We start from the raw sequence: 25,721 nt of genomic DNA on the forward strand, positions 1-25,721 counted from the left end.
GGTTCTCAGGGTACAGGGTGTACACCTGGTTGTGGTTGGCCGTCTTCACGATCTTACTGGGCACCAGGCCGGGCTGTCCGGGGGCGAAGCCGTTCATCACGCTGGCGATGGGGCTGCCGTGGTGGTGGTGGAGGTGGTGTTGGTGGAGGTGGGCGGTGGTGCCGTAGTGGGCCCCGATGTTGCACTCTTCGTGGGCGGCGTGCGACGGGGAGGGGCTGCGGGAGCGGTGTCCCGGGATCAGACCCTGGTTGCGGTACATGTCGTAGGTGCGCTTCCCTTGCGGCGAGACCGAGCGCGAGTCGGGCCTGGGGGACGGCGAGCGGGGCCCCCCGGGGCCCCCGTCCTCGGCCAGGCTGGTGCGGGGCGAGGTGCCTGGGGAGGTGCGCGGTGAGCCCCCGGTGTGGATGCTCTGCAGGCGGGGGCAGAGGTCGGCGGCGGTCTGCCCGCTGCCCGGGGACACGCAGGGGGACGCGAAGGGGGAGTAGCTCTCCGAGTGCCAGCTGGTGGAGGAGTTGCTGCTGGCGGGGCTCAGGCACTGGGGCTCCCGGTAGGACTGGCTCTCGTGGCCGGGCACGGTCAGCGTGGGCCGGGGGCTGGTGTTCAGGGGGTGGTTCTGCTGGGAGTCCCTGGCATGGTTGTAGTGCTCACGGGAGGGCGTGATCTCGATGCGGGGGCTCAGAGCCAGGCCGCTGGGGCGCTGGTGTTGGTGCTGGTGGTTGTCCAGGTAGCTCCGGGAGAGCTCCTGGGCGCCGTAGCCTGCGAGGAGCTGCACGGCGTGGCCCCCATAGGACGGGCTGCAGGGCTTGATGCCGTAGGGGGCTTCCTCCAGGGGGAAGGCCTGCTCAGACTCTGGGCTGAGGAGCTTTTGGGCCGCGAGGTTCGGGTCATCTGGGGTGGATAAGGGGGAACAGAGTCAGAGTGAATAACACGCAAGATAGTTTAAAATACTTGCCTATGCTACTGATTACCACATCATGGTCACCACATTATACTATCAGCAGTCAGTAATGAGCAGTTCATCATTTGTATTGGTCCATTTATTACTTTTGTTATTACTAGTAGTATTAGTATCATTGCTGTGATTCCAACATTGTTATTCCACTTGGTGCACCGAAGAGGGATCAACATATACAGGTGAATCTTTGTAGAATAACCCTTAGGGGCTACATTACAAGAGTTGTAGACTAAAATCTTGATAAAAAAAAAGGGCAGCGATGCCAACACTTAAACAAACACATCATCAAATGTGTAATATTTGGATTACAGATGTCAAATTAACTTTCACATGTTATTACTATTTGTATTAAATAGTGGCCTAATTAATCTGTGCGAGACATTAAGTAGGCATGGGGATTATTTGGCATGGCATCCCGCTTTCAAAAGCCACACCAACCTTGTTTTCCTCCTGCAAAATCGTCACTGGGAGGTTCGTATTCAAACAAATATTCGAACTGCAAATCCTCGTCAGGGTAGTTCATTTTGCTCAAGTCCTCCGCAGCCTCGGTTTCGTCGTAAAAATATGTCATTTGTCTTATTTAGCTGTTTCCCCGTTCAGGCGATAAGAAAATATAACACTTGCAACGTCCCTAACAGAGGCCATGCGACGAGCGAGGGAGCGACTCTGGTGTCGAGATGAGATGCATTGAAGGGGGAACCTGTTCACTTGTTGCTGTAGTTGAATATGGAAGCAAGTGATGCAACAGCCAGCGCTCAGGAACAGCAGGGCGAAGAAAGCACTAAAGTTTCCTTTTTGCATCATCTCACTTTAGTCAAAAGTTGAAGGCTGGAGTGTATATTATTATCCCCGTGGCTTTATTTCGTGAATGTTTTAATGGGTTAGTTGTTTTATAATTTGACTTCAAATAGGCACCTTTTAAGAGAATGGACAGCTTCTCTTTTGACTTACTGCTGCCCCCGGGTGTTTGACATGTGGCAATTACGCAATAGATGTAGGCCTATAAAAATGTACCATGTGTGTTTGTGCATGAGTGGGTGTTTGTGTGTGTGTGTGTGTGTGTGTGAGAGAGAGAGAGAGAGAGAGAGAGAGAGAGAGAGAGAGAGAGAGAGAGAGAGAGAGAGAGAGAGAGAGAGGTAAGGGGGATAGTGCGTGTGCGTGCGCAATGATAGATGCGCTCTATTTTTTTACGCACTGGACATAATTAATGAGTTGAAATGCCTTAAGGATCACGCATATCTAGATCGGCTATTCCCCTCCTTCCACCCAGACTGATAGACAGCAGCCTGTACCAGCGCCTGGGCCTTGCCAGGGGCATCCACAGGAATGGCCCCGACCCAGAGGTAATATGCTCAGTCAACAAAATAGGCAAGGTCCATCTGATGTTTTTGAGACCTATACAATACAGCCTATAGTTGTTTAGGTTAAAATAAATGAATCCAAACGAAATGAATCTAGAGATGCATTACAGATCCCTAGAAGCAGTCGGTGGCTATAGGTTATTATAATTCCATGAGATCATTTGTTCCACAATTTTTTTTTATAAATGGGCAACGCTGGTTTATCATCTCGCTTATGTTTGCCTCCTCTCTGCCCGGTAGTAAATCTGTTTGCGAAAACGACACACAAACACGTGACGTACGCCAGACTTTCCTTTCGAATATAATCTCTATTTTTTTGTATCCTTGATCAAATCAGGGTCGCGTTGCGTTCGGTTGTAGAGTTCGGTTGTAGTGACGTAGTTAGCTGTTATTTGTAGCCTTAAACGGCGACGTGTTTCCCGTTCCTCCCCACGAGCCCCTGCTCGCCGCCGTTGGCATGCGCGCGCGGATATTACCGCCTGAAACGATACTGTGCTCGTGCACTACAAATGAAGAGTGCCCTACTATTTGGCTATTTTCTTAAGATGAAAGTATTTTTTTTTAGGAAAACACGTTATAGTTACACTTAAGAACATCACACATGAAAAAAAGAAGTCTGTTAAAAATCAAATGTAATGATTACCAGATAATCATTCACACGTCACCACGCGCCGCATCCATACCTTGATCCATGGACCTCATCGCGTGGTACTGGGGCAGTCTCCAAGCCTCCTTGAACATTTGACGGGAAAAAGTTGTAAAACCTAAAAAAAAAAGTTGAAAAATGAATTTCCTCTTGTAACCATAACAGTTCAGACCTCCTTCGTCTGGGGAAAAAAAAAAAACTAGGTGAAACACTCCTTTGGTGTGTTCAGAAAATTGAGCTGTAAAGTTAGGCTGCTGTAGACGCAACTCTTGTCTTTGTAATGTTCAAAGTATGAAGCTGCATCGGCGTCTTTCGCAGGCGGTTATGGTATGAAGTCCCTTTCCTAGCTCTAAGGATTACTTGAGTATCAAGAGCGGCTTCCTTCCCTGCTCTGGGTGTTTATAATGGTCCAATGCTGTAAAATAACGGGATTCCCTCTGTGTTTCCTCCTGTTTATGCGCTTTGCCATGGAAACCTGGAGCCGGTCCATGTTGGAGACTCAGGGCTTTCCTGCAAAGCCCACACTCAGGAATCCATGACGTCTCCGGCTCATGCGCCAAGGCATTTCTGCGGCTTCTCTCAGACAGTAGCGCACAAGAACTTCATTGTAGGGATAAAAAAATTACCGTAGGCTGAGAAAAAATACGAAAAAATAGTCCCGGTGCCTTGATACGGTAGCCTATAGGCCTACATTACATTCAATTGAGCTGCACGGTTTAAAGACTGTCCTCTGTTTGCAGTGGTATGTCTTTCAACATCGTTAATGCTTTGCTAGACCAAATGTTGTGCTTCCAACTGTTTATTTTATTTCACTGAATTATGAAGCCAGACTACTTGGTGGTTAAATCCTGCTTAGCCATCTTGTTTCCATGTTGTTAATAACTATATTCAATGGAAACTTTACTGTTGTTTATCCCTTGGATGGAATGTTTGTTATTTTTAAATGGAAAGTTGAGACATGTTATACCTGGGGAAAAAGTAATGAGAAGCGTCCTTTTTTTCAAGGACGCTTAAAAAAGTACTGAAAAATAGGTTCCTCTCAACAAGTTATATAACTTTTCAGGTACAATTTCAGGTAATAACATCAACATACATTTTGGCCTATTGCCTAAGTTCATGTTTGAAAATTATTGTCAATATTCAATAGCTTCCTTATTAAGATTTGAATGACATTGATGATTTGAGTTTGAAGTGGGGAGAAGGGAAGATTGTGCTCTGCTGTATTGAGGACATGAAAGAGTAAACATCACCCAGCAGCACCTCTTCCCCCCAACAAGTAAGTTCAAGCTCTCAGAACCTTCTCTCACAGCAACAACAACAGCATACTTACATATATGTTGACCCACCATGAGATCAAACCCAGAGTCAAGAAGTGCAACTTGTTTGGATTTGTCGCGGCGCTAAACTTATCAACCTCTGCTGAGACTGCACCTACAGACACTATACTACTCCAAATCATGACAGCCATGCACTTACGATTGCAGATGATTGTCAGCAGATGTACGTTAACAGGAAGCCTGCGAGGCTGCATGTTTGGATCGGCTTATGTGGATCCTCGGCTCGTATGTTTGAATAATTGAAAGCATCCCGTGTGTTTTTGGGGAGAAGAAGAACAGCATGTTTGCAGTTTGATGGAACATCCTCTTGTGTGGATCATTGGAAGCAGAGGAGCTTCACATGTTTCAGGTTCTGAGATAGTAGAACAACATGTCCTGACCATGCAGCAAGATGCAGCTTATGTTATTTTATTCACGTTAATTTCTTCTCAGAGATGGCAGGATGTTAGAATGTCTCAGCTGTTGGTGACTGATTATAGGATGACAGCTAATATGCTAATTACATATTACACTTTTTTTTAATATTGTTAAGTATACACAAACCAAATATATGTTCTTATGTACTTTTACTTATTCTCCTCAATGGCCTTTACTAACCATTTTGTCTTATGCCAACTTGGAATTAAAACCTCAAACCCATGAAGGCCGTCAATGGAAATAAAGAATTACATGTAGCAAATCCTTCTCTTCTTATGTTTTTATCAAAGTCATCTAGCTGGAAATATGTGTACACCAATTGCATTGCCTGAAACAGTGCTGGCATCTATGAAGTCAGACGCCAGCCAGCTCATAGGAAAATCAGAGTTTCCTTGTTGGGCGAAGAGAGGATCTGTTTTGGATTGCGTTGGATTAGGCGGTCTGATATAGTTTGTGCTGGAGACTTTCGGGTGAGCAAGGGGACTGACTCGGTAACCTGTGGTAGCTCGAGGAGCGCATGTTTCTGGGGGTAACTCTGTGACTGGGTCTTGTCTAACACATGTAAGTGACTCCATCACTATGGAACTCTTATGCAATTGAAATTATGAATGAGTTAATGAAAACGGCACAGGCTGGGAAAAGGAAAGCTGCCTGAGTCCAGACAGCCAAAATGCATTTCCGTTTTTTTAAACTTGGAGAGCCAAATTTTTCCAAGTCCGTGCAGTATTTTCCATCACTCGAGAAACAGCTCAGTGAAGTAGGCTAGTCTGGGTTAGAGCTTTGCCCCCTGTTATAGTGTTCCGAGACTAACATGTGTGATTGAGTAGTTGAATCCAAACAGTGGAACTTTGATATGGAAATGCTACATTGAAACATGGCTCATGGAAATTCTATCGAGGACATTTTGGGGGCGAATAAAATAAATAAAAGAGTGGACTTATTCATTTGCCTGATATAAATGTATTTTCACGTTATTTATTGCAATGAAGCTAATATAATTATACACTTAACTTCCCAATACATTAATGTTACTGTGATACAATTGACTTTGGAAAATTAGGACTTCTGAAGAAATTACTTTTGTAGAGTGCTACACAACCCTTTCACTTTAGAACAAATGAATGTGGTACTATTATTTTGGATGAGTTAACCTAATTTACACAAAAAATCTGGGGCATTACTTAAAATGCAAATATGTAGATCATTCCCCTTAACCATTAACACTCATCACAGGATCTGTGCGCCGCTGGAAGCAATCATAACCCTTGATTGGCTGAGACAAGTATTGGATCATCATATAGCATGTGTCGGTCTGCTGTTAGGACCTGAACAAGTCTGACATTTAAGGTAATTTATAACCCGGCCATAACATGCCGGGTTAACTGTTTCTGAAAAGCTTATTTATTTAGATCAAAGTTTCTTATAAAAATCAAATAAAGTAGATTATTTACAAACCCTTGATGAAAGATATATGCATGTAATCTGTTTCACGAAGAAGGATTATCTTTCCCTCCACACAGATTGTAGATTTTTGAAACCATATAGATTGGATGGATATAAGTAGAGCTTGTGAGGCGATACACAGCCCACCGCTGGCAGACTTTGCTTTGGAAAGCGCTGGAGTTGCCATTGTGTAATAAGGAATCCTGCTTCCTTCCTGCCACAACTAGAAATATGTGGAAAACATTTAGCTGCTTTTTCCAAACACTATGAACTCATATGTTCCATCAGTATGGAAACTGCATACCTCCATGCCGGATAAAACAACCTTGTTATGTAACCTGATTCAGATCGATATTCTGGAGTGTCTTGAGTCCAGTGGAAAGTTGCTGACTGACTAGCTCATGGAGTTTTCCCTCTTAGCAGCCACAGAGTGGAATAGTAACAAGGAGACAGGATCACTGTCTCTGGCTTCATTACACTCTGCCTGACCCGGCATTTCATGTCCACCTGTCCATATCCTCTACTTCAACAAGTGCCACAAACCCATAACCCCCATAAAATATATAAACACATCATAAAAACACTCCAATCTAGCGAGCTTCAGGTAAGATATATTGTTTCACATACAGCTTTGATCTGAACAGCACAGGGACATTTGATGTTCAGTGTGATGATGGATGTGTTGCCCTGGTGCTCATTTATCACAAGGGGTCCCACACAGTAGGCCAGGAAACACATCTGCACAGCTTCCTCAGGCCTGATGGGTGCTAGGACAACTCAAAGCATTCCTATCCCACTCGGCTATAAATAGCCCTAGAAAAAGGGTGTGTGTGTTCATTCTTTGCAATGTTTCTACGGGGTGCCTGGCATCACCAGGCTCCTGTGTTTACACAGGACTAACAGTATATAGTAAACAATTAATCTTCCCTGAATAGTTGGGTAAGTACCATTTAATGTCAATACAAACTAACTGTAATGGTGACTAGGCCACTGCAAACGCAACACTGTGTTGCTATACTGTAGCACACACTGTATACTACAATGCATTATTTATTATTATATGCTAGGTTAATGATGCTATCATTAAGATCTTTATGTTGTGACAAAACATCATTCATTCTCCTCTTTACCAAAGGGGTTATGACGCTCACAGCAGCTCCAGCTGACCTGTCACAAACTTCCCATAGCATCCATATAGTATAGCGTTCTCTCTAGGAGAGGGGGTTGGTAGGGTTACGCTGACCGTACGGTTGTGTCCGTCCCACACGATTTCCATAGCGTCATTTGTCTTAGCCACTCAAGTCAATCAGCGTATGACATATTTTTGGTGTATTCTGTCGTGAATTAGAAAGAGACAGACACTCTCTCTTACAATGTTCCATTGGGAGGAGCATGTTAGGATATTTCCAGAATGGAAAAAACAATCTAGTAATGAATGTTGTGAGGTGCCAATAATAAGACGTAGCAATATGTACGCTTCCAGCCAGGATATTTAACGCAGGTCCCATCAGTGTGCTATACCCGTTTCTAGTTTTTTTCTGAATCAAAACTCACTGACCTGTTCTCTCCACTGATTGGATTGTACATTTGGCCGTCGTCCAATCGGGCGCCCCGTAGAAGCCCAAAGAGGAGACCTTGAACGTCGAAGCCAAGAGGCGGCTCTGTTTGTTCTGGGGTGGAATTTCAGCTTTATAAGACTGATTAAGTTTATGGGTTTCCATTAATGGTATAAACCTACGAATTAAGGCAATAAAACAATATTGAGTTTTGACACTGAAATACACTTTGGTACAATTACAAGGGGTTTTAAAATAAAGTCTGACTCAACTAATCCCAATACATTCACAACATCCCGAATAGGCAATACAAGATGTAATTTAAAATGAAGTATGACAGTCATAAGTAATAAACAAATACATGATTTATCTTTTTGTATAGAACTATTAGTTTATAACCATCTCAAACGGCAGGGGAGAGTAAGAGTGTGTTGATTATGAGATGGCAAAGGGGGTCTGAAGATATTCTGCCACCAGGGACTCCCTCCACTGGCGAGAAGGGGCTCGACATGTCGGGTTTTAACTCAAGGTATAGGATTCAACACATTATGGACACACTTATACACACACATATGCGCACGCACGGAGACCAAAAAAAGAAAACAAAAGATTTTATTCATCATCATAACATTATCCACTCAGTTCTTCATTTTTTTTTAATTTCTCGAGAGATAAGTTAATATAATTAAAACAAAAAAATGCTTAATCAAAAATAGTTATTTACAAGCACGATCACATTAATCATGGCTTAACAAAATACGTGTTAATTAACCTCCATTCATCTTCCATTTGCAATGTCCCTATAACAAAAATGTGTAATCATTATAAAGGTTGTGCAAAAAGTTGCAAATCAAATGGGTTTAACTTTTATATTTATTCAAATGTGCCCAATAAATCAGTACAGATGGCACCTAGTAGCTTCTTTTTTCTTCCTGGTTTTCTACAGGTTACCATCATGAGCACAGTCACCATTTCATCATGATATCTGTAAAACGGTCCACAAACACACACTTACACAAAGTGAAAAACGAGCAAAATCATTATAACCATTTGCGGCAAGTATAATTAATTCCTTAGAGGAAGATGAGAGACATCTCAGTGACTGAGAATGTGTACTAATTCTAAAGTGAAGATTTCCACAACCTACTTGGCTAAGGGCTTTTGAATCCATCCCAATCATATATGACTCAGGTAAATTCACGGGGGTTAGCTTTAGCTTTGGCCTTTAGTCCGTTTGCTCGTGGTCAATAGAACCAGACAAGAGGGCAGCTGGATTTAGCTTTGGGTCAGTGCATCGGAGTTAGTCATCATGCAGAGCTAAAACATGGCCAGTGTTAGCTTCTAGAAGTGGACACATAGGAGGCCTAGTGTCCCTGCTTGTACAGCTATAGTTCCCCGTGTGTGTGTGTGTGTGTGTGTGTGTGTGTGTGTGTGTGTGTGTGTGTGTGTGTGTGTGTGTGTGTGTGTGTGTCAAAGAGAGGGAGAGAGGAAGAGCGAGCATGGCTTGTACACACCGCCAGTTAGGAGCCACGACGGGCCGCAGTGAACTTTTCTCTTGGCCGACCATGTTCCTTAAACACAAGACATGGGGCTGGTTTAACATCAGAGACCAGGGGTCACTCCAAGTAAACAACCACACCGCCTCCATCATGTTGAGGTCGAGTAGCAGGAAATGACGCACAAACAAGTACACAACAAACGCACCAACACGTTCCATGCTCAGTGAAAATGTTTCAGCGTATAATTATCAGTAGCCATTTTTAGCGCATGGTTAAGGGATAGTGTGAATCGAGTCCTGAGAATATATGACCGGCTTGGGCTGAAATAAGCCTTCCCTCTTTGTGGTTTTGCTTTAGATATGGCTCTAAAAGATCCCTACAGCCCCCTTAAACCCACCTGGCTACACCTCGGCAGAACGAGGGGTAGAGCTAGCCTTGTGATTCACTCACCCAACGCGTCTATCCCATACATTTCCAACTAGGGTTTAGTAATGCAGATTACGAGACGTCTGTCAGCATTTACCGCCCGATGCTTGTATGTTAGTATTAGTAAGTTATTCTATTGACATCTTCCAGTGTACGGAGCTCTGAAGGTGTTGTACCATGATGAGGCCTATCCCACAGGCTATACATCACACTCATGCAGCATAAAAACACCAGTGTCAACCACCAGTAAAAACACATCCAAAACAATCAAGACACACTTTCCCATTCAGCAACAACAACAAAAAAACAACAACATCCAAACAAACCGTTGATCTTCTTTTTCTTTCCTTGCGGATGTGCACCGGAGGGATCGGTTCAACCGGAGATAAATAATACACGAATGAATAAATTAATAAAGGGGGGGGGGGGGGGGGATCCTCCTGCCCCTGGCCCTCCCCTGAAGCGCAGGCCGGGCCGCGTTGCTGCTCCCTCCCGGTGTAAACGAGCTCGGTGGGAGGCTGGCGGCAGGCGGGGGGGTGAGTGTGAGGGCGCGGCTCCTCCTCTAGGAGGTGAGCTTGGAGTAGCTGGGCGGGGAGAAGCGCCGGCGCAGGTACTTGAGAATGTAGAGCGGCAGGCAGCTGACCAGGGTGATGACCGTCACCTTCCACAGGAACGACACCGTGGCGATGAAATACACGTCTGGACGGGGGGGGTAGAGAGAGAGGTCACATGGGGTCAGGGTTCACGGTAAAGGTGGGATGTGTGAGAGACGCACAGAGCCGGACCATATATAGGGTATGATTAAGATCATTGTCCTACAAAAGAAGACAATAAAAAGAAAAAGGGAAAAGTATGATTTTTGATAAAAACAATTAAAAATTCATGAACGTAACAGGATATGTTGTCAAACAATGACTTAAAGAGTCATCAAAATCTACTGAATTTAGCAATAGTACATCATAATGTTAATACAGTAAATAAATGCTGCTTCTGACACTGCTATTCTTGGTCATTGCTCGGAAAAGAATTATGGATAAAGCCTATTATGCTTTGAAAATAGGAAGAAAAATAAACACTGGAAAATAAATAAATGGCTTAAATAAAATTGAACTAAATTTAGGTACAAGCTATTGTTCTAAATAAAGATGTTTTTTGACTAAATTTGACTTTAAGACCGAAGCCTAAAAAAGTTGCCCAAATAGGGCAACTTTTGACCACATTCCTCTCATGATTCTCAGCGGTCTAGATTGCAGGCTAAAACTGAACCTCCACACCCTACATAAAGGCCCAAAATAAAGCGTTGGAAAGGTTTGAAATGCTCCATTTTAAGGATGTATGAATAATCTAAGCAAGCAGAAATGCAATTGACATTTTCCTTCACGCAGGCTAAGAAAAAGAATATCCAAAAGCCTGAAAACAAAGATCAGAGAACATAAATAGCATGTTTACCTTTGACAAGTTTATAAAAAAAAACACTAACAAATCTGGATTGTATGTAATAGAATAAACAAAAGAAAAAATCTATTTTGCATTGTTTGCAATGCGGTCGCAGAGGCAACAAGGATTTCCCCTGTAATATCACGCTATGCCAATATGTTCTCCGGAGCAGGACCACGCGTCAGCATGTTCACCTTGGCTTTCCTGACGGCCCAACACAACAAGGACAATGGAAGCCCCCGCAATTATTATTACACACTGCGTTATTCCAAGGTTAGGAAGCGCTGGACACAGTAATCCCCCAAGACGGTTATGTTTAGAATCAGCAGATTTTTTCGGTGTCCGCAAGCAAATGTCTAAATAATTAACCGTCAAACCGGCCTGTAAAACGTCTGTGAATAATTGCAGTGGTTTCCAACCGTTCTGGGCCTGTGATCCCGAGTTAAGGTCAGCCCCAACTTGCGGGAGAGAAGCATGTAGGTATTTGACAATACATTTTAGATCAATAAAAATTATTAACACTTTTGAAAGGTCTGGGAGACACCCATTGTTTTTTCTCTGTGAACATTGCGACACACTTAGTGGCTAGCAGCCGTTTCGCTCGTGGACACAAAGCATTCATTTGTTTGTTACAGATGGGATGTGTACCAGACCTTTCAAAACTGTTAATCGTTTTTTATTGATAAAAAATGTATCGTCAAATACCTACATGCTTCTCTACCGCGACCGCATATGCGACTCCAAAGTGTTGGGAAACTGAATGAATGTGTTCAATCTGTGTGCATTGATGTTTTCTCTCACCGATGTAGTCGTGGAGAAAGACGAGCGAGGCCACATAGCAGGACAGACTCAGCAGCTCCGCCACCATCATCAGCCAGTGCCAGGTCTGGATGGTGAGGGCCACCATGAGCAGCTCCGTGAGGATGAGCGAGGTGAAGGAGATGGCCACGATGTGGACGAACTCAGACTCAAACAGCAGCATGGCGCCGTACATTATTATGCTGCCTGCGGAAACAGGGACGAGTCACATGATATGACGATACCTCAAAACATGCCATAAGGGTCCTTCTTTTACTCCGATTACTCTGAACAGTCTGTTGCCATTTAAGATGGATGGAATTGAAAATAAAAAATGAGTAGGCCTGAAATGCTGAAAGAATGGCAGGATAATGTGGAGTGTCAAGAGTGTTAGGCTGTTGGAGCCCCAATGTCTTTGTAAGATTCCCACCCTCTTCTTGCTCATAAGTGACATGCATCCAAATTCTCTGCAAGTCTCTTTGGATAAAAGTGTGACAAAAGAGTAAACAAGACACCTGTAAGCAATGAATGGTTGGCTTTTTAAACATAATCCTTTCTGCAATTTTTACTCCACATAAGGCAGGCAAATTAGGAAGCATTGAAACACAAACACACGCAACAATTGTGCTGTGTCAATGCCTGATAGCGCAATCTCACAAAATATCTTAAAAAACTGTGTGCACAGGAATTTGTTTATTATATGTGATAAACTGTACCTTGGTAGATGCTTATTAGCACCCATATTAGGAATGTTTTGAAGGAAAGCGGTCGGCCCTGGGAAGACAAAAACAAGTCAATAAACGATAAGAGCAATATAATATATTTGGAATAATGTTCATCAAGTCAGGATCCCTCCTTTACGTAGGTGTAGGGTTAGGGTTGGATAACAGTCAATAAATGCTCAGCGTAGTTGGCATACAGTACCAGTGTTGTTAAGAAATGCATTTAAGACAGGTCACTTAGCCACAGGCAAACATCTCCTCAATGTTCTTAAAGGCTTCCTATTTTTCTGAAACATCCATGTTAAGTCTGTTCCAGGAATAAGTACCATGAATCAAGGAAAGCTTGTGAAAAGCTTGTTTGTTGGATGCATCTGTTTTTTGGACAACAAATCAGCTTTTGTGTGGCACAAAAGTTAAGCATTACATCTGCAAGTTTCTAGACAGACAATCTTCTCAGGAATGTTTGGCTGATGCACAGACATAGTCTCTTGATCTCTTCTGGATTCTTTCACTGAATGTTTTCAACAAGAAAACCATTAAACGATGCTGCCCATGTCCGTGAAAATCGTTGAATACAATGTTTTGTAAAGGACCAAACATCCAACCACACAGTGTGCCGTCACACACCTTCAGCAGATCTTTGTATAACTCCGGGTAGAGCATGGCCACCTCTGACTTCACATCCTTGTCCAAAACCAGGGAGAACACGGGGAACATGGTGTAGATGGTGGAGTAGCTGCAACACAAAAGCCGTGGTCGGTCAGGGCGGCCGTATTGTATCTGTATTGTACTAGTATTGCGTTTTCCCCCTGCACAAAAATATCCTTCTACCATCGGGATCAGTTCAACCTAAAAGAGCATTTCTGTCGATGACATAACGTAACCCCCGAACCCCACCCCCGATTCTTATGACATGAAGCTGGACAGGGCTTGAGGCACAGAGAGAATGTCAAGTGAAACAAAGCGAGCAGATGCCCAAGGGAAACGTCACGCTTAGTTAAAGTATTTAGCTCACCCGACGATTAGGAACCCTTGGTAGAGCGGGACAGAGGCAAAGTAGAACACAGACGAGAAGACGGCCTGCAAGCAGAGAGCACAACGTTGTCATTGAGCTATTAAGTATGAGTCATCATTTACTCGCTTTTCATATTTAACGCATGAGGGCATTTGGAGAGGACCCGGGCCTAGAACATACCAAAACACAAGTCAACAACAAACTGTGGTAAAAGAGGGTAGCAGCATGTCCAGTATCTAAGCGAGAAAAACATTCACGACCAAATAACTACAATGAGGAAATAAATAATTCACACCACTCACTACTAAAAGAGGTCTTAGTACCAATGATGTTGAAAGACCCCCCAGGGCTGCAACCATTTCTGCGTTGGCATTAATAACTCTTTCACTTAAGACACATTCTATCAAACATGTGGATGGGGATATGAATATTTAACACTGAATATTGACGCAGCCAGACAGATTCTCCAGCCAGGTGGGCCCAGGACTGAGACGGGTCACTAGTTTGTTGTGGTTTGTCTCGACGTGACAGACAGGAGCCATGTGGTGCAGGAGGAGGGGGGCCTTGGGAGGTCTCAAGAAGGCTGAGCGGGTCAAGTGAGTCACAGGCTGTCCCAGCGGTGGTGGTGCAGGGGGGGGGGGGGCTGGACCAGGACCTTGGATGCAGCTGTTGGAATGGGAACTGGGCAGAAAGGCCACCACGGTGCCCACTTGGTCTGACTCATCCAGGGCCGCGCCCTTTTGATGGTCAGACCTTTGAACGGAGCCGTAGCGAGCTTGACCACTGGATCTTGCCGATCATCCGTGACCTAAACAGTCTGCTTTGGTTTTGGCTCGTTGGCTAAAACGTCTGAAGCACGATCTTTCAAATCTTTTTTTAACATCAAATTGATTTTTCACTTCCTTTTTTGGGGTAGCTAGAATCCTCTTGACCTTTTTTGTAACTCTCGACTCACATGAGCCAACAAAGTTGATAAACTGAAAACGAACACACCTGAATGAATACACCTGATTTTGGCCACTAGGGGCGTCAAACCCAGTAGTTGCCTAGTGCAAATCAATAAGCTGTCAGGTGACGACCCTCACAAATCAAATGCAAGACAAACCATTAAAGTTGACATATAATACCACCAGGTGTGAGTGTGATTAGCCGCTACAAGCCGTTTTGAAAATCTGCCTCTTCTGACTTCACAAGTGGACGAGTCCACCTAGATGTGTGCTGGATAGATGGGTCTACCAGTCTACCCAGTGGACTGTAGCAAACGTTGCTCATCTATCCGTCATACATTTGGGTGGACGCACTTGTGATGCCAGAAGAGGCAGATTTTCAAACGGCTTGTAACGATTAATCAAACTCACACCTGGTGGTATGATATGTCCCTTTTAATGATACCAACCATGGTAATGTGTCAGGAGTAGGGCCTACCTGCATGGTGCTGATGCAGAGGCTCCTGTGGATCACAAACTGGCTGAGGGCGGCCGACCTCTTGTAGCTGTTGCGTCCGTGGACCATGAGCAGCCGGCCCAGGTGCTTGAACTGAGTCACGGAAAAGTCTGCAGCCAGCGAGGCCTGCTTACCTTCCTGGCGTTGACAACACAAGGCGTTACCGGGGGTTACCGTTAGAGCACATGAGACAATATTCAAATGAATGTGTTGGGAAGCGATTGAAGATCAAAATAGTTTCTCTATCATTACCCGTTTTATCAGCCTAACCTCCATGCCATTCCCTATCCCCTCCGATCCCATCTCTCGTCACATAGCCAAAAGCAAAAAGACAGGAATGCTCTGAGTTGCCGTCCCTCCCTTGACATGTGACAGCCAATATTGGCAGGAAGGACAACAGGGGGTGCGGTGGCAGAGAGATGGCAGCGGCATTGTGTTGACGAGAGGGACAGATTCTTACTTTTCCCTCCACTCCCACGCCACAGTCGGCTTCCTGGATCATGCTGACATCGTTTCCTCCGTCCCCTGAAAGAAAACAACAGCCGTCCAAGTGTCAGGATTCACATCTATGACTCACCGCTGCATGTGGGTATGTGATGTCTGTGCATATGTGATCTCCGTACGTGTGTGTGTATGTGTGCCTGTGCGCATGTGTGATATGTGTCTGTGAGATTGGTTTATTTGTGTGTGTGTGTGTGTGACCTCCGTTTGTGGGTGTGTGTCTGTAATCTTGGGAAACTGATCGCTTATCTGGAAGCACACATTGCTTTGTTGGATCAACTGTGCAGTTGGACGGCCACAGCAGGGCGTGGGAGCCCCCTGTGGGACCCCCACGGCGTGGAGACTCACCCACGGCACAGGTGAGCTTGCCGGTGCGTTCCTGCAGCAGCCGGACGATCTGGGCCTTCTGCGTGGGTGCACAGCGACAACACACCACTGCGGGACTCTGGCACGCCAGCTCCATGAACTCATACTCGTAGTACTTCAGACACACCTGGAGGACCACGCATTGACACACAACACACACACACACACAGAACATTTTATGTAATTCGTATTTTGATTGAAAAAAAAAATTATGAAAGATGTTTTTCTGTATTTAATGTGCATTGTCTGTGTTTGTCTGTCTGTCACACTTACCTCAAGTGAGTCCCCTGATATCACAAGAGCACAATCGTGTTTCCTTCTGAAGGAGTTAAGCTCCAGGTGGGCTTCCCCTCGTGTTGTGACCTAGTGTTCACACACACACACACACACACACACACAGCATAATGACAGTCAGTCTAGGGACATCAAATATACAACAAAAACAGGATAAATATGTTTTTATGACACATTCTATCTGCAGCCCAGTTGTTGTTACAGTTGTTGTTACAGATGTTACAGACATCGCAAAAAAAGTGTGTACAAAATAACTGTACTATCACAATATCGGGCTGATCTTGTATATTGTTAGTCTGTCAACAAGTGGTCTTGCTAGCAACACCCTTTGACCAGCGGTAACCCAGAGTACGTCAATCCAGCCCGCGGCCCCGGTGTCGTCCAGGAAGCCAACCCAGATGTAAGCGCTGGAGTCCCCCCCACCCCCCACCCCCATCCACTGGGAGAGAGGGGGAGCGGAGGGGGGGGAGCTTTCTTTTTTTGAAACCTCTGCCAACCATTGTTGTGCACTTCCACTGAGCCACCGTTGTACGCAAGCCTTCCTCCTTCTCCCTCCTCTCCCCCTGGCAGCCACCCAGAGGGGAAGGCGTGGGGGGGGGGGGGGGGGGGGGGGGGCACCTAAAACTTGAAAAACAGATGAGGAAGCGCCGGGCCTCCTCTGGGAGTGGCCGGCCGGGAGTTCTCCTGCCTTGAGGTCCGGGCGCGAGACCTGGGTTTTGTTGGGCTTGACAGGCAAGGGGATTTATTTGGTCTGGTTCGGGATTGTCCAAGGTGAGAGCTGGGGAGGGGTGTGTGGTTGGGTGATGTATAGTGGCTGGTCCATGGGCGCTAGGCCAACAACCCTAGCCTAACCCATGCCCTTCCATAACCCTCCAGTTAACCTAGCCTTATCCTAACCTACCCCTAGCTTAACCCCAGTCTTACCCTGTCCCTAACCCTGGCCCTACCCTAATCCTCCACTTACCAGCCTAACCCTTACCCACCCTTAGTCTTACCCTAGCTTTACCCTGGCCTTTCCCTAACCCTACGCCAACCTTATCCCTAGCCTTACCCTAGCCTACCCTAACCCTCACCCGTGAGGCCCTTCAGGAAAAAAGTGCCCTGTTAAGACCGGAATACTCTCCCACTCCCCAAGAGCACTTCAATGGACTGCTGCCCACTCCACCACACACACACACACACACACACACACACACACACACACACACACACACACACACACACACACACACACACACACACACACACACACACACACACACACACACGAGGAAGAGGGGGGTCCCCTTCCTGTACTCACGGCTCTGAAGATGTGTATGTCCTGGTTGCGCGTGACCAGGTGGGCGTTCTTGGCTGTGCAGGTGGCCGTTTCCATCTTGTCTCCCGTGAGCATCCACACCTGAACAGGTCAAAGACGCAGTGGGAGGTTTGAGTGGTTTGGTTTTGAAATGACAGATTTCCTCTAATTACCATAAGGATAGATATTGGTTTCTTCAATGTGAGCTACTTCAATATGAACTTATCTTTACTACACTTTCTAAAAAGCACTATTCAGCCATAACTCATTTAGCTGATATTTATTAAGGTATTTTGCGTTGGATTCAACCCACACCTTTCAGATTTGGGGTTGACCACCCTATCCATTTCACCTATTTGCCTTTCACACATGAACTGTGGATAATCAGGTCTGGAGAGGATCCGGAGTCGCCCTTTCACACATGCAACACACAACCTGGGATAAGCAGCATCAGACGTGTTTACACATATTGGAAATACTCCATATACTTTAGGTGAGGGCTGGTTCCTGGGTGGAGCATGTAGGATGCAGGACAACACAAAAAAGGTATGCAGCGGTGTGTCGTATTGTGCTGTTTACAACACATCAAAGATGGCGGTGAGGCTACCAATACTTTAATGCAGACTCTTTTATCGGTGATATACAATACTGCATTCATTTAGACGCATCCGCAATATCAACAGATGGAAAGCAGAAGTTGAAACGCAAGTTGGGACGTAAAGAAAAGAACGAGTACGAAGCAGCTAAACTCCGTGCCCATGGTTTCGCGCCAGTCCCATGATAGAAACATCATCAACACATGAGGGGTTGATTCGGACATTTGCGTTCACACATACAGCCCCACATACAGAATATTTGGCTTACGGTGCATGTGTGAAAGGCCGACTACACTACACATTTTCTAGCAGTATAGTATATACTACACCACATACTAGTGCGCTGCCTTGTCATCCAACCCTAGGGTGCTGTGTATCCCTAGGTAGCTGTATATCTGTATAGCCCTAGGGTGCAGTCTATCCTTAGGGTGCTGTCTACCTGTCTAGCCCTAGCGTGCTCTGTAACCCTAGGGTGCTGTCTATCTGTCTAACCTAGGGTGCTGTGTGACCCGTCAATCTGTTTAGCCCTAGGTTGCTATAAACCCTACAGTGCTTTCTAACTGCTTAGCCCTAGGGTGCCTACCTTGATGCCTGCGTTGCGAAGGATCTCCAGGGTGGGCCTGACATCGGTCTGGAGCTGATCCTCCACGCCTGTCAGACACAGCAGCTCCATCTCCATCTCCAGGCTCTCGATCACCGTGGCAACCTTCAGGGAGCGGTCGTGGACGCTGAGTTTGGCCTGGACGTACCGCGCCTAGAGAGCAGGGTGAGGAACATATGCAAGCATGAAGGAAGCTATCATGAAAAAAGACATCCTGTTCTATTTATTTGTGAAATTGCTGCATCGCAAGGATGTTAAACGAATCAATTGTGGACCAGATGATTAAAAGCATGTTTCTCCCGTTGGAAAGAGGAAACAGAGATTGTCACCCCAATGTTACTGATGACTACCATTTCTAATGATCAAGTTACCATGGTTTCGGGTGGCCGCACAAATACTATGAGGTTTGGTTTTTTACTTTTGGTGAATAAAGAAGTGAGATAAGGCTAAAACAATCCGCGTGACTCATGCAGGAACCCAAACTCTCTGTGAGTCATTGGCTAAGTGACTCACTGCTGCCCACATGCTTGGCTCTGTTCATCTAAACTCTCACACGTTCACACTCTCCCATTCACACAGCCGGGGCTCTGCAGGAGACCAGGGGGATGGGGTGAAAGGGCTGTTCTGCACCCTGCATCAGTAAGGGCCGATGCTTGAATGGTTGTGGACGGGTATGCAATAACAATAGCAAAAGAGAAGTGCATGCGTGTGTGTGTGTGTCGTGCATGGGCAGTTGCGTGCATGTTTGTATGTGTGTGTGAAGAAAGAGGGCTATTAGGAGCTTTCTCTTTTAATCTCTTTCAAAGAAAAATATGGCATTGCATTGTAATTTACTAATATACTACTACTAATACTACTACATTACTAATAATAAAAACATAAAAATGGTTTATATACTTATACTAATACATAATAATAATAATCTTGAGTTATGTAAAAGGGTTCTGGCCAACAGCCACCTACAGACTGCAGCTCCGATAATGGCTTCAGCAAGACTTAATCATCCCTCAAGGCCAAACAAACAACAGACTGAGCCAGCCGGAGAGGAGAAGCCAAGACTGTGCTTTACATAAGGACCCCACTGTGAGCGGTGAGCAGCCCACGTCGGGCCCCCAAGGACCCTCACCTCAAAGTCCTGGTACTGCTCCTCCGTGAGAGACTTCTTGGAGACCACCAGGACCCTCAGGCCTTCCCGGGCCATGTTTCCACACTGTTAATATAAGAACAGCCCCGCAGGAAATCATCCGTCAAAGTTTTAGCAATTCATCGCCCACGTTTCGCCTCTGGCTCTGTATTTTATTGCTTGTTATGCTGGGAGACACAGAAACGAATGACGCTCTGGACTATTCGTGTAAGAAGTGACTCAACTAAATACGGCAACAGTAGCGGCTATATATTATCTAAATACGCACACAGAAAAGGATAGTGTTAATGTTCACACATTTGATTAAAAATATAACAACCAATATGCACCTCCTCTTCCAGCCAATCATTGTACTGAACGATCCCGGCCATCACTGCGTCTGCTCCCTTCATGTAGAACGTGATCTCCCCCGTCGACTCATCCTAAAACCAACAACACACTCCACACATTAAATGCATAGGCCATGTAAAGGGACCAAAACAAACGGCAGTTTAATCTATACGTTTATTGTTTTTTCGCCATGTCCAGCACGGTAAGGAGAGGTGTGCGGTCACGTGACTGGGAGAAGCAGAGCTTATTTAGGTATGCCCATGGGATGTAAAGCGGTTCGAAAATACAAGGAAGCCAAGCTACAATCCCAGGCTTCCTGCTATTTGAGCAGTCTAGCCACGCCAACGAATAATAAAGTGAGTCATCAGAGTTCACCACAAGTTGAGCTCTTTCTCAGATCACTCTTTGAAAGGCATTTGTTTTGCTTTCTAATTTGTACAAATATGAAACGATATCAAAGTATTTTCTATGAACAGAACCCCAGATGAGGGATTCTGCAAATGAGTCAATTATATTACTTATATTTGTAATAAAACCAAATAAACCCTAGCCCTCAAACAGTCATATGATTCATAGATTCATTCTATTACTTCTATCTATAATAAAACAAAATAATTGTATGACCACCACCGCCAACACTATTAATTAACATTGATAATACAACTGACCTCTACAACTTAAACTATTAATTAACATTGATAATACAACTGAACCTCACTACCTAAAGTTTAAATTAACATTGATAACAAAAAAGACCCCTACAACCTAAACGATTAATTAACATTGATCAAACTGTATGATCACCTTAGACTATTTTTGTCCCCAACAATAATATAATATAATAAAATAAAATACATGCCCCCTGGTCACACCAGGCCTTACCCGAACAATGATTCCCATCCTCTTGCTCTCATAGGTGAAAGGGAAAATCTGGAGGATGGTGAAGTTCAATATTTGGCCACTAGGGGTCCGCAGTTGCATGGATGATTGGTCCCTTCCCACCAGAGTCAGGCCCACACTCTCTGTCCACTGCACCAAAGACACCTGAAAAAAAAATGATGCGAGGGGAAAACATCAACTAATAATATTGACGAAAAAATGAATGCAAAAGCAAGCTGTTTTGGTACTTTCCAACGGGGAAAACCATTTAAGTGCTTGCCACAATTACATTGGAGGACTTTAAAAGCACCATTCATGCCCATAAAGATGTCTATCATAATATTGATTGACTATTTTTTAATGGTAAAAACCCTACTCCGCCATCATGCCCATGAGATTCATCGGCACATGAATCGAATTAGCTGCAACAATACTGAAGGACACTTAAGTGTGATTGATTGGTTAAGAGCACGAAGACCATCCTGGCCGTGATCAGTAGCCTAAGCATTTTCAGCACTCTAGACTATTGACCAAAGAAAGAGAAAAAAAAAGAAAACGTCACATTTTTGGTCCAAACATTGTTTGCGTTGCTAGGTCCTTCAGGAAGGACCACAGATGACATCCATTAATGAATTGTTAGTGGGGGCAGGGAGGGGGTGGAGGGGTGCTGAGAGAGAGAGAGAGAGAGAGAGAGAGAGAGAGAGAGAGAGAGAGAGAGAGAGAGAGAGAGAGAGAGAGAGAGAGAGAGCACACGCTTTTTACACTGAGTTCCAATATGTTCCAGACTGGAGATTACAACCCATGATCCCACAGCCAATCCATCACGGCTCCTCTGACGAGAGTCCGGTGACCGATGGCGTAAAAAGGGGAGGCTAAAAAAGGAAGCCGGTGATCCAGCAACCACTCCAGGAGAAACCCCTCTCTGTGGTTCTGGAAACAAAGAGGAAGAACCACACTGGGTCATGCTTAAGCTGCCGGGTTCGAGCTCGAACCAGACGAGGGCCTCAGCGTCCTTCGTCGGGAGCGGGGATGTACAAAGACTGTGTATTAGTCACAGTCTGGAGATATTCACTGTGGAGGAATGCCATGAGGCAGCATTCACCACAGCAACCCTGTGCTGCCGCTCTCTGGAATCACTTGCCCTGGCTTCTGGGCTCAAGATGGGTGGCTTGACTCAAACATCATTCTAAGTAGGACTTCAAGGCAGATGATTCATATGTAAACAAACGGTCTTTGAATCCCCCTTGATCTACATGATAAAGTGATTTGGTCGTAATTTAGCTTGAGCGGCATAAAATCGATTCCAACTTTGGACCTGTACGTCAACACAGCTTTATTTCCTTGGTGAATGTCATTAGATTAGCGAATTTATTGGTTTCCACGGTTTCCCAGTAATCATATAAAAATATAAAACACCAACGGAAAAGTCATAGATATAAAATAAAAAAAAACACAATTTGAGCAACTGCCAAAAGCCTTGCGCCCACATAGTCTAAATGGTCCGTGTCTATATTAGGACTTCCTGAAAGGCCCCAGGAATGATAACCAATCACAGTTTTGACATTAAGCATGGTGAAATTCGATACAAATTAAATCGCATGGTCTAGCCTTCCACAACTGAACATTCAGCTACAAAAATAACATTGGCACACAATAACCCAGGGGTTTTGTGGCTCATTACTGCACTGCACTTCATATAACCTTATCCAGCATAGCATAGTGTGAGTAAATGTAAATGACCCTGCAAAATCAATATCTTTGTGAACAATGTAGTACACAGATTCCATAGATCATCGGAAAGGAGTAACAGCCGATGACTGCATTCAGATATGTTTGCTCAAGGAGGAATTTTCAAACAGGGGGAAATGGCCGGAGCGCAGTGCACTGGGCTGAGGAACACATTAAGGAAATCCGTATTTACACCGCAGGAAATACACCCTGTTGAATTCCACAATCTTCTTCCTGAACTTCAAAGGATTCCTACTGATCAAGGACATAAATGTTGAAACACAATCCTCCTCCTTCAGGTTCCTACAACCTAGACGCAGCCTATAGAGTCCACGCCAACAGACCTACACTGCTCCACCTCAAAGATGAACTGAACTGAAATTTGAAGTTTAGTTGATATAACAGATGTATTGTCTGCCTTCTCATTGGTACAATAATTAAAAATGGCTGAACTTGCTAAAAGGGATTAAATTGTACGGTGAAAGTATTACAGGGCGCCGCCATGTTGGATTTCAACAATCAGCTACGTCACTGGCATGGTAACCTACTCCTACTCTGTGGCTCTAGCAGCCATAGCAGGTAATGAGTCAGGCTCTGAGGCTCGCTGAAATGACTACGGAAAAGCAAACAGCCAGGTCTACAGGAGGATCATCTTATTGCATTGCCCCTGGCTGCAGTACTGAATTATATAGGGCCAAGGCAGCTGGGGTAATCATACATTTCCTAAGGCTACCTTTGAATAGGAAACCAGCCCTAAGGCTTTAAGGCCGGCAGCCTTGAAACTGACTAACCCTCCGATAGCCCCTGTCATGTCAATCTCCACAAGCTAGCGCTCCGACCATAAAGTGTATAAACTATTACTCCGACGATATCACAGATCTATGTTTCCAAGCTGCTAATTAAACCACGGCGGGTCTGTAAACAGAAGTTCCACAAATGTCCCTTTCTACTCACCCTGATGTTCGCCGACTAGCCGATTGCTGACGCAGAGGGAGTTAAACTCGAAGAAGTAGTTTCATAGTAAGATATATCTGTGCAATATCCATCAACATCCACCAGAAAGTAAACCTCCAACATCCACCTAAAGTAAACGTGACACTCGTGAATCCGCCTCACATCTAGGCTCATCCGCGGGTGTATCTCCCAAAGTGCATCTGACATGTCTTTCAGGTCCCGTCCACCCGGAGCCGATTTTTTTGTGAAACCATGTCTTTAATAACCATGTTATTAGGCAGATAATAAACCATGTTATTTAATAGGTCCATGGTCCCAGGGTGGTTTCAAATAAAACCGGACTTATGCGGTTTCGTGTTAAGATTCGTGTGGACGCCTGAAGCGACGTTAGAGTTGCGTTGAAAGTTACAGGTTTTATTTTTGTATTATTTTTGTAGCTTGGTCAATTTAATTACTAACTGTACATTAAAAAGTATTTCTACTCAATCTAAAAGGTTAAACAACTACTATCTCCTCCTTGACTTGAATGTTTTTATACAGCGCGCAGACTGGATGCGTGCAGGCTTGATGCGCTCCACTTTTTTTTGTGGAGAACCAGCGCCTTGAATATGTTGGCACTACAGCGTTTGTACAGCTCGTTGCGTTTCCGCAATGAGTCTGTCTTTACGGAGATATTCCTGAAACGCATCAAAGGAAAAAGGAGGGGGAATGATCGTTTCGCCTTGTTACTTGGTTGCTATTTTTGGGGCGCTCCAGTGTCTCCGCTCGGACGTCCCTATGCATGGTTATGCAACCTAATCCCACCATTAGATGGTCAAGGTTGACCGGGACCTCTCGGCAGCAGATCGATTCAATGGCAGTGTCCATGCTCCGGCAGCACCCACACGCACACCAGTCACACCCACACGCTCCGAAGGTGGAGCTGGTGCCTGAAATTGATCCATCTCCACTGGGTGGCAGTCGGACACTACAGGCATGTCCCTCACAGGCTCAAACGCGTAACCAGCCATATTAAAATCACTATTTTCCGCCGTGGAGTGTAGAAGACGTTCGCCTGACTGCAACAACGACCTAGTCCTACCATGCCAGTGACGTCATCGGCGCTCTAATACTAAAAGACGCATTTTCTTTTGATGCTAAAAAAAACTATATATTGATTTTTTAAATATATTTTTTAGTGTCATTTTTTTCGATGTTATCGATATCGATAACATATCGATGTTGATTATTTCAGTTCAGTTCATCTTTAATCTCTCTCTGCTACACCTTCATCCCTCTCTGATCCACCTTAATCTCTCTCTGCCCCACCTTACTCTCTCTCTGCTCCACCTTAATCTCTCTCTGCTCCACCTTCATCTCTCTCTGATCCACCTTAATCTCTATCTGCTCCACCTTAATCTCTATCAGCTCCACCTTAAAGGGGACATATTATACCACCAGTTGTGAGTGCGATTAGCCCTACAAGCCGTTTCGAAGATCTGCCCCATATGACATCACTAGTGGGCGTGTCCACCTAGATCTGTGCTGGATAGATGAGCAACGTTTACTTCAGTCCACTGGGTAGGCTGGTAGACTGATCTATGCAGCACACATCTAGGTGGACACGCCCACTAGTGATGTCATATGGGGCAGATTTTCGAAACGGCTTGTAAGGCTAATCACACTCACACCTGGTGGCATAATATGTCCCCTTTAATCTCTCTCTGCTACACCTTAATCTCCCTCTGCTCTGCCTTAATCTCTCTCTGCTCCACCTTAATCCCTCTACTACACCTTAATCCCTCTCTACTACACATTATCCCTCTATGCTCCACCTTAATCCCTCTCTACTCCGCCTTAATCTCTCTCTGCTACACCTTAATCTCTCTCTACTCTGCCTTAATCTCTCTCTGCTACACCTTAATCTCCCTCAGATCCACCTTTAATCTCTCCCTCTCCCCCTCTCTCTCTCCACCTCTCTTCCTCTCTCGCCCTAT

At 44.9% G+C, this 25,721-nt stretch overlaps 2 protein-coding genes across 4 annotated transcripts in view; both read right to left on the minus strand.

Moving 5' to 3' along the window:
* nfatc2a (nuclear factor of activated T cells 2a) overlaps positions 1-3,223 on the minus strand; it is a 19,811-nt gene extending 16,588 nt beyond the window's left edge. For 2 of the 3 annotated variants that reach the window (XM_079742189.1, XM_079742188.1), the window contains exons 1-2: positions 1,394-1,693; positions 1-888 (exon numbers count right to left, since the gene is read on the minus strand). The exon at positions 1-888 is cut by the window's left edge and continues 118 nt beyond it. In XM_079742189.1, the coding sequence (XP_079598315.1) occupies positions 1-888; positions 1,394-1,526 (1,021 nt within the window). In that variant the 5' untranslated portion in view covers positions 1,527-1,693. Of the gene's footprint in view, positions 889-1,393; positions 1,694-2,999 lie in introns of those variants that run through there. The other variant, XM_079742190.1, reaches the window with a different exon arrangement.
* A 5,086-nt stretch (positions 3,224-8,309) lies between these two features.
* atp9a (ATPase phospholipid transporting 9A) overlaps positions 8,310-25,721 on the minus strand; it is a 29,839-nt gene continuing 12,427 nt past the window's right edge. Inside the window, exons 15-28 of the mRNA XM_079740934.1 lie at positions 21,067-21,228; positions 20,184-20,276; positions 19,837-19,920; positions 18,693-18,863; positions 17,517-17,615; positions 16,196-16,285; positions 15,905-16,049; positions 15,516-15,580; positions 15,038-15,193; positions 13,613-13,677; positions 13,225-13,333; positions 12,592-12,649; positions 11,879-12,082; positions 8,310-10,339 (exon numbers count right to left, since the gene is read on the minus strand). Of these exons, the coding sequence (XP_079597060.1) occupies positions 10,203-10,339; positions 11,879-12,082; positions 12,592-12,649; positions 13,225-13,333; positions 13,613-13,677; positions 15,038-15,193; positions 15,516-15,580; positions 15,905-16,049; positions 16,196-16,285; positions 17,517-17,615; positions 18,693-18,863; positions 19,837-19,920; positions 20,184-20,276; positions 21,067-21,228 (1,638 nt within the window). The 3' untranslated portion in view covers positions 8,310-10,202. The remainder of the gene's footprint in view (positions 10,340-11,878; positions 12,083-12,591; positions 12,650-13,224; positions 13,334-13,612; positions 13,678-15,037; positions 15,194-15,515; positions 15,581-15,904; positions 16,050-16,195; positions 16,286-17,516; positions 17,616-18,692; positions 18,864-19,836; positions 19,921-20,183; positions 20,277-21,066; positions 21,229-25,721) is intronic.

Source organism: Pollachius pollachius (assembly GCF_949987615.1).
Source record: "Pollachius pollachius genome assembly, chromosome: 8".
In the NCBI taxonomy this organism is placed as follows: Eukaryota; Metazoa; Chordata; class Actinopteri; order Gadiformes; family Gadidae; genus Pollachius; species Pollachius pollachius.